The sequence below is a fragment of the Anguilla anguilla genome, chromosome 3 (genome assembly GCF_013347855.1).
Source record: "Anguilla anguilla isolate fAngAng1 chromosome 3, fAngAng1.pri, whole genome shotgun sequence".
In the NCBI taxonomy this organism is placed as follows: Eukaryota; Metazoa; Chordata; class Actinopteri; order Anguilliformes; family Anguillidae; genus Anguilla; species Anguilla anguilla.
In genome coordinates this window covers 15,513,175-15,524,601 of record NC_049203.1, presented here as the reverse complement: position 1 = coordinate 15,524,601, position 11,427 = coordinate 15,513,175, and the positions used below count along the sequence as shown (strand labels likewise).

General features: G+C 41.0%; 1 protein-coding gene across 7 annotated transcripts in view; it reads left to right on the top strand.

The window, feature by feature from the left end:
• Positions 1-2,324: 2,324 nt before the first annotated feature.
• unc5a (unc-5 netrin receptor A) overlaps positions 2,325-11,427 on the top strand; it is a 189,345-nt gene continuing 180,242 nt past the window's right edge. For 4 of the 7 annotated variants that reach the window (XM_035410512.1, XM_035410513.1, XM_035410511.1 and 1 more), the window contains exon 1: positions 2,326-2,904. In XM_035410512.1, coding sequence (XP_035266403.1) covers positions 2,814-2,904 — 91 coding nt within the window. In that variant the 5' untranslated portion in view covers positions 2,326-2,813. Of the gene's footprint in view, positions 2,905-11,427 lie in introns of all 7 variants that reach the window. The other 3 variants (XM_035410510.1, XM_035410508.1, XM_035410509.1) reach the window with 3 other exon arrangements.

Here is an 11,427-nt window from a genome sequence, read left to right as displayed (position 1 = left end):
ATCTCATGGGTCCTCCTCCAACTACAGTAGATGTCTGTTTGAGCTTAACTGGAGGACTGTACGCCTCCATTTAAACTTAAAAGGTAAAGGATGTAAGTTGCTATGGATAAGGCAATCTGCCAGCTGAACAGATGCAGAGGTGCAGAGATGCAAGTAAACTCTGCCTTCGATCATTAGGAGGGAGCGTATGATTTGACAAAACCGCTTAATGATTTAGACATGGGTGAAAAATAAATGAATAGGTCTGCAGCGGAGTCACATTCCTTCCACAGCCTCACAGGTATTAATAGTTATGACGTGTAAACATTGGTTTCTGCCCTCTCTGAAATCCAATTATTGCCAGAAATTATTATGCAATTCAAACAAGTATTTAACTGTATGCAGACCACAGCCCAACTAAGGGAGATCTATAGAAGGGGATAACACAAAAGTTTTTCAGCAGCTATTTTGTGCTACTTTGCATAAACATTTTGAACATTACATGCAATTTAGCCTAAAGTATATTTGTTTATTTGTTGACATTGCATTATGTCAGGCTATGTTAGTCAGGCAAACAACCAGCAGTGGAAACAGTATCCTCTTAGGAAAGCAATGTGTAATATATATAATATTTGTTATATATATCTTATTTGTTTCATCGTCACCATTTTACTGTATTGTCACTTTAATGTTGATCTGTGTGCATGCTTGCATATTCATATTTGTGTCTGCTATGTTTAAGTAGCTCTGTATAAGAGCATTTTGCCTAAATGTAACGTAAATGAGTCCAGTCTCTGAACGCTGACTCACATTTTGCTGATGGCAATCCCAAAGGCGTACTGGTGATGTCTATGGTACAGAGCCAAGCCAGCACTCTGGGGCTGTGTCCGAATCAACGCACTTGCCTGCTACTGAGTATATTTCTTGAATACACTGGATGAGAAATTTAAGTAGGTAAACTTTTCTGTAAATGTAGTGTACTTAAAATCCCCTGTTGATATAGGCTACCTATTTATAGTTATTGAAGCCCGGAAATAAGTTTATCATCCTGGGATTTTAAGTACTCTAAATTTATAGAAAGTTTCACCTACATAACAACACAATGGTGTTCAAAAAGTATTGTTTTAAATATGACATACAGATTAAAATAAACAAAACCACCTGATACAGGCAGGTTTGATTTGTCCTATATAGCAAAGTAAAAAAAAGTATGGCAAAATCTGACATCATGCCTTTTCTTTTAGCTAGAGGCAAAGTGTGCCTGATAACAACCAGGTAACCACGGTGAGCAGGGACCTGTGTCTGGGGCAGTGTTTTTAAATTCACAAATTCACTTCTCAAAATGTCAGAATGGACTGCTGTTTTGTAATTCGCATTCTCCTAACTCAACAGCATCTGGATAAATAAGTAACTTTTGGTTATACTGATTCCAGCACATAGCCGGAAGTCTGACCGGCCTCTCTCATATCAATGCCAAATTGACACCGTGAACCTGTTCATACTCATAGTACTCTAATACTATGAGTCTGATATCGGAGCCTGATAACGCCCCTGCATTTCAGTGTTTCATTCGAATACAGACAGCAACATACTTGTAAATTGAGAAATCTAGGCTTTAGAACGACCAGGCCGTGGTATAGAGCAAAATCCAAGTAAGAGAGCCAATTTCAAAGCGCATTATACTGACGTGAATAAGCTGGGAATACCTATTCAGCTCCCATCAAACCGCATTACATATATGTCACTTGCAGACAAAAACGACCGCTGATGCAGCTTCGACTATTTTATAACAGGCCTGATTAATGTATATTAACAGGAATATGTAAAGAGGCGAAAAGAAAAACGACTGAACCTGGCCTTGACTTGGGGGTGGGTTAAATCCCTAATGATTTTACATTAAATTGATTTCCTCCGAGCGAATTAGAATCGTACTACCCAGTAGCCTCACCTGTATAAAACGAACGTTGGTTTTCATCAACAGACGGGAGTGTTTTCGTCCAGAAATGCGTTGGTGAAATGATTATCGTAGCCGTTTATGAAATTAATTTCTCCTTTAACTGACGTGATTGGTAGGCAAGAGCAGAAGAGTGTGCCTCTGACGAAATGTGCGACCTGACCAACGCACACAGAATTAAACTTGAGTCATGGGATATTTTTGTTTCATGTGATCCACAGAAACAACACATCGTCGTCAACGATATCAACAATGACACGCAACTGATAGGCATAAAATATTATGTGATCCTGATTTAAAAAAATAAAAAAGTAAATAAAACTCATCAAAAAGCAAACTAAAATCTAAAGATGATCTTAAGGTCGCTCCATTCCATTGGAGAGCCTGTGATCCGCTCCTGGTTTTGACACTCTGCTCGCTTTACCTCTGTCTCGCTCTCCACTCCTGCATTGCTGTACAAGCAGATGTTCCTTCGCTAAAACCAGTTCATACGGAATTTGTACCGACGAAGGAGGCATTTCACAAACAAGAGAGAATATAAGAGAAGAACAGGCAGTCTGACCGCCGCTCCTCCGCTTCAGAACAGAGCGGATCGCTACTTAGACCAATAAAAAGCGCTGGCTGTTACGGCGCAGCAAGCCTTTCTGTATTTACCACACCTGCGATGAGCCGTTTCTGAGCAACGAAGACGCACAGCGGGGATACCAATGGACAAGGTTCCGGACGAGGGTATTTGTTGAAAGAGCACAGATGCAACGCAGTAAGATTGGCTGAGGAGCGCGAGAACTGCCTTTTTGGACCTACGAGCTAGAGATACCAGTCTTATTTCTGCTGTGTTCACATTCTTTGTTGAAACTTAATCGGAAAGGTGATAATTACGATGGTGTTCTACCTGGTTTCCTTTGTCAGCTGGAGGTCCAGAGTAATGCTCGCGCGTAGCTTGCTGCTTTTCGCCGGATTTACCTGCATCGGTAAGTTGTATCCTACATGTTAAATTGGCAATGCCTCTAGTTGATCAATGTAAATGCTCACACAAGATCAGTAGCTCATACATTCATTTATGCAATATATTCGAGAGTCGTTTTTTGGATGGGGGGATACACGAGGCAATCCATTATTACGAAGTCAAGTCACTTTCTTAAATTAATGTCAGTTTCACTTTTCCCCCAAACATCTCTCGTTAAGACCGATTTAATTAAGATAGAGAATTATCTAATGGAGTCGGTTTCAATTAAATTGACTCATTTGTCACAATTGATTAATTGATTCTACACCCTTACGATGATCATGCCGCGAAAACGTTTTTTATGTCAGCATTAAGCGCATAGGGTGAGCCCGCTGCTACCCGCGGTGCTGTGCGGAGCTTTATTTGTCATCAAAGGAGCCTACTGACCATGATTAGCATCGTTGTACATTTGACTATCTGCCGCTGCTGTGCGCACTGAATACGGGAGCGCTGATCATATTTTGTACACACGTTGGTAAAGTTCTGTGAAGACGTAGGCGACTAGAAGGCTATGGATGTGTCTCGCCGTTTATTTACATCAGACCAAGTAATTTACACCATACATTTCTAAGCAGAAAAATATACGCGGTAAATAAAACTTACTGTTCGTTTGTGAGGACGAACGGAAAAGCTATAGTTTTAATTTGGCCTTCTCGTGAAAAATCTGCTTGGGGCTTGGAGTTGCTCCCGCATGATCGCGCCGCGCTGCATTCCGCTATAATTTGTCAGTGCTGGCGAGATCAAGCATTCGATAACGCGTATTCCCCTCTCTGTCAGACAGCCTTACTGCATTTGCAGTATTTCAGATATGTTTATATCGAGTAGCCTGCATCTTTTCTCGCTGACAGGTTGTTAGCTGTCAATGGAGGTAAACCTGTAGGCGCCTGATCCCAAGGTAATGCGTGTGTGTGAGACAACTTGTCTTGAGTGAGCGAGCGACGACTTGATGTAAATGACCTAAAAACGAAACATGCTTTCGGTGCATAAAAAGTGCAATTTAAGAGTACCTCGACAAACTGTGGCGGAATGCACTCGCATGTTCGTAGTAATATTGTGGCGGGCATGCATAAAAACATGGATAAAAATATAGTTAATTTTCTTATCACCATCGCGAGAGCCGTAGCTATACACCAGCAGAACGAGACGTATGCTCTGCACCTGCCAAAACAGTCGGACTTATGAATGGCAAGTTTGCTCTCTTCGTTGCGCTGCGGTTGCGAACATTATGGCGAGGAACCCAAACGGCAACTTAAATGAGTTACTTTTTCTTTGTGTTCTTCACAGGCGTGTCTTTTTAGCTCTTAAACCTGAATATGTCTCCCCACCATCTCTTGATGATCGTGTCTTTCAATATTATGAATGATCAATCGCACTGCAAGGTTTACTACTTTGCCCATTTTTTACTGTACTATAAAATCTCTAAACAGCACGCATCTGTAGACCTGAAAAAATGTGGTAATCTAGTTTTCAGTCAAAGACATGTTATCCCCCTGGAAGTAAAATTCGATTTCTAGACACGCATAATGTTCGTATTTTGCAGGCGTTTTGAATTTTGGCAACTTAATGTCAACATTTCTCTGCGATAATGCTTTTTCTGTGCTGTTTCAGCTGATCCGATTTTTCGGTTTTCGTGATAAGTGTATTCTCATGCCTTCAGTCACTGCAACGGCTGACTTGTGGCTAGTCTGTCTTCAGTGAAACTTACAGCGAGGACATACATTGCTACAGAAGCAGATCATGCCGTGAGCCAATAGTGAGAACATTACGTTGTTTTTGTAAAGTAATATGAAAACGCGCATGTTGTTGTGCTCTAAAGAATCAAAACAAAACGTATGGAACATAACAAATGCAAAACATACGTTATTATTGTTTAATTTAAGTGTAAATTATTTGTTTTTGATAGTGCGCCTCTGCAAAACCTCTGTGGCATGTTTTCAGATTCGCCCTTTTTACCATTTTGTTCTTGTTGCACGTAATGCAAATTTTACCTTCATTATTTTGTTTAGGTGTTAGTAATTTCAGTGATGAGGATGCAAGGTCGGTATTTATTGGGCGAAATGGAGTAGTGTTTAATTTAAAATCTTTGTGCATCTCGCTGTTTTTTCCCCCCTTTGGATAAAATTGACAGTCAGAAACTGGTGGTTTCCTTAAAGACTAAAATCAGATGTAATATGAACTTGACCTTCTGTATTTTTACCATAGGGGGGAAATGATATGTGGAATTATGCTGGAAATGATCAGCGCGCCCGATAAAGTAGGATCAGTGCTCAAAGCTGAGGCCACGTAGTAAAACCACTCCAACATTTCTCTGTGTTGGTCAGAATATTATAGAATAATCCGAAGAACCGCTCTGAATATCATTCTTGGAAAGGCAGTACGTCTGTGCTGCTGGATGAATATAAAGCACTCGAGGGTGGGGGTGGGCTTCCGCGTGTGTGTTGACGATGAGCCTGGCGAATTGTGCTGAATTATCACACATTGTTTACATCGGACATGTTTTTCCTACTGTTTTTTCCTAGCTGTGGACAGAGGGGCTAACTTGTTAAAGTCGTGTAATTGGTGCTCTTGCCCCAGGACTCTGAAATACACGCAATGATGAATTGAGGGGGCTTTTCTGTTGCATTAATTACTGAATAATTATGAATAAATTAAGATAAAATAAACAGCCCTGCTCCAGGGAGATCTTATCCCACACTAACCAAATACACGTTTTCCTCAACTGGTTATCCGCACTGGTTATCCTATTTAATTCTGAAACCAGATGAACAAAAGGTGGTGAGTAAAGGAAACCTGAAGAACATGTGCTTTTTCTGTCTGTAATTCTGAAACATGTGGATTGGAACTGGGAGAGGAAATTCTGCTATGTATCTTGGTTTTGTGATGGGATAAATACCCATGTGCCCTATGGATACAGTAGAAAATCAACCTTGTTTATATATACAGGCAAACATGCAGCTTACCAAAAGACCCTAAAAGTACAGTTGGAATTAATACATTTATATTTTATGGGTGATTCAGCAAGGTGAATTTTTTAAAACCTTTTTTTAATGACTTGGATAGATTTACATTATTATTATTTAATGCGGTGTATTATAGAATACTCAGCAGGAAAAAAAAAACAGCACATTACACTGAAAACTATATTAATTGTTTATTTGTCTTTATTTGTCTTGATCTGTTATCTGATATGAAGCTTACAGTATCGACACAGTGGTTATTATATTTAATGCATTAATGGTGAACCAAATCGAAATGAGATGCATGCAATGGATAGCGTTGGGGACGAGGAGGGGTGCATTTTATTTTAGTATGGTGTGGCACAAACATGGAGAAGAAACATTTCCTTTAGCATCAGGGATGGAGGCCAAGCTGAAATGAGACCACAGTGGTGCACTGTGTGGAGGGGTAAGCCCCAGCCCGGATGGTCACGGATATCAGAGCCTGCTTGCCTTCACTCGGGAAAGGAATTCAGCTAAAAAATAAAGACCTCAAAAGATAATCCAGTCACTCTGCATTAGAGCCGATGGAAGCCGCTCTGGAACACTGGAATGCTTTCTTCCTCCGTCTCCTGCAGAATCAGCAATGGCAAGCTAATACAGGAGAGACGTGTATGCAGAAAGGACACAAAGGACCACTGTGTGTGTGTGTGTGTGTGTGTGTGCGTGCGCTTGTGCGTGTGTGTGCACGCGTCTCTCTCTCTCTCTCTGCGAATAAGCATGTACATTTTTTTGTGCATGTTTGTCCTCGATCATTGTGCTTCAGCAGGTCAGGGAGTGTGCAGTAGTCAATGACTCTTTGTATGTGCGTGTGCGTGTGTGCATGAATGAATGAGAGTGCATTTGTGTGAGCCATCTGGGCCTTGGACTGATACATTCAGGCATATATATAATGGGTGTGTGTGCATGTGTGTATATATATATATATATATGCACACACACACATACATGGTGAGCTACATATTGTTTGGGACAAAGACAAATCTTTTCTTCATTTGACTTCGTATTCCATGATTTTAGGTTTGTAATCAAATAATTTGTGTGATTAAAGTGCAGATACTCAGCTTTTATTAAACTGCATGTTTGTATATTTTGGTTCCACAATTTAGAAATTACAGCCGAGTTTATACTTAGTCCTCCCCGTTTCAGGGCACCATAATGTTTGGGACAAATGGCTTCACAGGTGTTTCTAATTAGTCAGGTGTGTTCAATTGTTTCCTTAGTGCAGGTATAAGAGAGCTTTCGGCATTTAGTCTTGATTCTAGGCTTTTTATTACCTGCAAAATTAGGACCAGAGTTGCGCTAATGAAAGGCATGGAACCCATTATGGGGCTTGAAAAAAGAAAAACATAGGCCAAATTTCAGGCTTTCATTATGAAAAAAACAGTCAGAGACAGAGGCCAAACGTTAGGCTTCATAAAATCAACTGTTTAGAACACCATTTAGAAGAAAGAGAACCCAGGTGAGCTCAGTAATCGCCTGGTAGGCCAAAATAGATCTTGGCAAATGATCGAAAAATTCTCACCATAATGTAGAAAAAACCCCAAACCACTGATCTGTTCAACAGATCAGAGACACTATTCAGGAGGCAGGTATGGATGTGTCAGTGACTACTGTCCACATAAGACTTCATAGATCCAACTATAGAGGCTACGCTGCAAGATTCAAACCACTAATTAGCCTCAAAAACAGGATGGCCAGTTTTATCGTCATATTGTTTGCTAAGTACCTAAAAGAGCCTGCAGAGTTCTGTAAAAAAAAAAAAGTATTGTGGACAAATGAGATGACTTGTATCAAAATGATGGCAAACACAAAGTGTGGAGGCCAAAATGAACTGCCCAAGATCCAAAGCATGTCCCCCCCCCCCCCCCCCCCATTTGTTAAACAGTATGACTGCCACAGGTACTAGCTCTTTTGCCTTCACTGATGATGTAACTGCTCAGAGCAGCAGCAGTATTAATTCTGAAGGTGTAGGACCATCCTGACTGCTCATTTTAAAGGAAATGCCTCCAAACTCATTGGATGGTGCTTCATCCTACAGCTAGACAATGGTCCCAAACATACTGCTAAAGCAACAAAGTAGTTTTTCAAAGCTAAAACAAATATTCTTCATGGCTAAGGTACTCACCCGATCTGAATCCAATTGAACATGTGTTTCAAATGTAGAAGAGAAAATTTGAGGCAGCTAGCCCCCTAAACAAGCAATAGCTGAAGATGGCTGCCGCACAGCCCTGGCAGAGCATCGCCAGAGAAGATACTCGGCGCTCGGTGACGTCTATGGCTCACAGACCTCAATAAGTCATTGCATTGTAATGGATATACAACAAATGACTAAACATGACTACCTTAATTTACAGAACAATAATATGTCCCAAACATTATTACTATTATTATTATTATTGTGCTGTTGGGACTTTATACTGAAGGTGTGTGTGTGTGAATACTCCACATTTCAAAATTACAGATGCACCACTAATGTAATTTTTTTGATGCTCCCACTTCCCGCAACACAGAATTATTGTATTTTACTATGGGGTGGCACTGGTAGTCAATTTAAGGAACTGGGCTTATAACCAGGCCGTAGGTTTGATTCTTAGTTGTGTCCCTGTATGCTTGAGTAAGGCACTCAAACTGAATTGCTTCTGTAAACATCCAGCTTTAGAAAATGGATAGTTTGTCACCTTTATGTTACTCTGGAAAAGGGCAACTGAGAAGAACATAAATACTGTAGAAACTGTATTTCTGTAGTAAGTGCCTAATCTCAACCGAGATTGCGTGCGTGTCTTAAAGTGTTTGACTGGAATCAGGCTATGGTATTGTCCCTGACAAAGCTTTATTCTTCTTGGACTTTTTTCGCACCATTAAGTCACAAAAGAATCAGGTATGGAAGAAGAAAGGTTTAAATTAGTCTAATTTATTGGAGGAAAATAGTACAATTTGCCTCCCGGTTTAAAAAGAATTTGGAATCACGTCTTTTTCTGTCCCATTGCTAATGAATGGCAAATTATTTCTGCGTATTTTCAGGGCAAGGTCGTTCACATGAAGCAGTGCTAATTTGACAAGAAAAGAAAGAGAAAGAAAACCCGATTCAGTTCCTCTCTGTTGTGAGCAATGAATTCCAAAGATGCATGCAGAGATGAGCTCTATACTGTGTGTGAGGAATTTAACATAAATTGATTTCCTTTATGTTTTACCCTTGGTACCAACGCAGTGAATTAGCATGATGAGAGCAACAAGAGAGAGAGGGAAATTATGCAGTGAAGGAAATAAAAACCAAAATGAAAAAATGATTTGAGGGGATTCTGTTCTCCAGAGATCAAGTTGTGATTTAGGATTTTTGTCATGCATTGATGTGTCAGAACGGAAGGCAGTCAGAGACCCTAGCAATTATCATTTCCACACACTTTCTCGCTTTGATGCATGCATTTACTTCCACATTTCATCTGCTTTGTTTGTGGGTGGGAGGACCATTATTAAGGCACCGTTCACCTCTTAAAGTTGTGATGGAACCTGCCACAGTGTCCACCTTTTGTGCGAGTGAAGAGGGCATCACGGCACAGTAAAATTATTTGCGATACAAATGGTTTGGGAATGGGGTTGGTTCAAAAGTCTGGAACATTTTCCTGAAAGTGACGTCAAAATACATCTGTATCTATTATCAGTAACTAATTCCAACTTACTGTGCTGCCTTATTTTCCTTTCTTTTTTTAAAAATGTGGCTAATTCTCACTTGGTGTGATTAACAATAATAAAATCGATGGAAACTGGTACCTCATTATAGGATTTCTTTTCTTTCGTACATTAGTTTTCCCAACAATTAATCTCCTTTTCAGTGACTCCGCTATTGTTTGCTTCTTTGAACTGTTTGTTTGGTTCTGACCTTTCTTTTTGTCGAATGCTGTTAATTTTCTCGCCTTGTCTCGTTTGAAAATGGGAATCGGTGTGAGTTGGTGAAGGGCAGACGGGCTGCTCTCTGACGCTGGTCAGGTTTGACTGCTTCTCCCCCTGCACTCTCTGTGTTATGACAAACGCTGATTCTCCCCATCTTCCACACGGCGGAATACGTCTGTCCCCTCTCTCCTCGGCAAACTGGCCCGGAGATGGAGAGACGGAGGGATGGAGACCGAGCGGACGGGACAGGGTCCTGGGGGCGGAGGGGGTAAATGCGGGGGGAACCTCTGGCCCCAGCAGGAGTCAGGAGGGGCGCTGCAGTGGTGGCAAACCTCTGTCTGGCTCCTCCTGTGAATATTATCCAATTTAGGTCATTTTTCGGGGTCCTGGAACACTGAGTGCTTTGATTTCCTTCCCTGCGTGGCGGCCACAGCTGGGGGCCTGGTGCTGCGAAGTCGGACATCCCCCGGGAAATTGTCCTTTTTTTTGCTACATCAAACCCAGCTATTGCTAATATGCTGAATTGTGCTGTGTTGGGGTGTGTTGAGCTGCGTTGTGTTGTATAGATATCTGATGTTCTGGTGGACCACACAATGATTTCATGATTCCCAGTTCTTGGCTGTTGGTATCATTTTATCTATCTGCTTGTTACAGTGTGTGAAGCTATTTTTTTGTGCAAGAGGCCTAGTGCCAAACTTCACGTGAAAGGAGAAGCCATAGCTGGGTTTCAATTGAATGAATGTGAGTGGAGTTACCGCGGGGGAATTAGACGGTCCGTGCCAAAGCAAAACTAAGCAGCTTTATTTGCTCATATGACTAGTCTACTTCTATTTGTCTCCAGTAAGTAGAAATACTGCGATGTCTCAACCATAATTGACTAGCCCTGCTCTGTTTTTGCGGGGCAGTGGAGGCCCGAGTGGGTGGATCAGGAAGGTGGGAACCGAAGGGGAGGAGGGAATGAGAATTGGACAGTTCCAGGGGGGCGTTCGGTGGATTTGGAGGGTGGGAGAGAAACGCGGCAGTTATGCATTTAGGGATCCTGCATGATTTATCCCAGGCAGGATGGCATACGACGGAGAGGAGAATTTTACATGTTGATTTAATATGCTAAAATAATTACTCGCAGCGCTTTCCTTGCCCACACTCATTCATGTTGCGGTAAACATCTATCTTGCTAACAGCGCTTTGTTTTTAATCACCCGTCTGCAACCTCTGGAGTGAAACAATGGCCTCGGTGATGAATCGCGCCCGAAATCTCATAATGAAATTTCTTAATCCATTGCCGAATGATAAAACATCTTGTCTTTAACTGACACACATCGTTTATTAAACATACTGTAATGAGGATTCATAAAGGAGAAAAACTTGAACAAATGACCAGTCACTTTTCCACTATGTCTGCTTCTGCCATGTTGGTGGTCCTGTTGGAGAATATTGCAACAATGTATTTTGGAATGCTAATTTTTCCACATCGAAGATCAATTCTTTTTTTTTTCTTTTTTTCTGGAGTTATTGCCATTAAAAAAAAAACATCTACATTGTTGTATATATCTTAAAGGATGCTTAAAAGGATTCTTAATAACAAAAACCACCAGGACCTC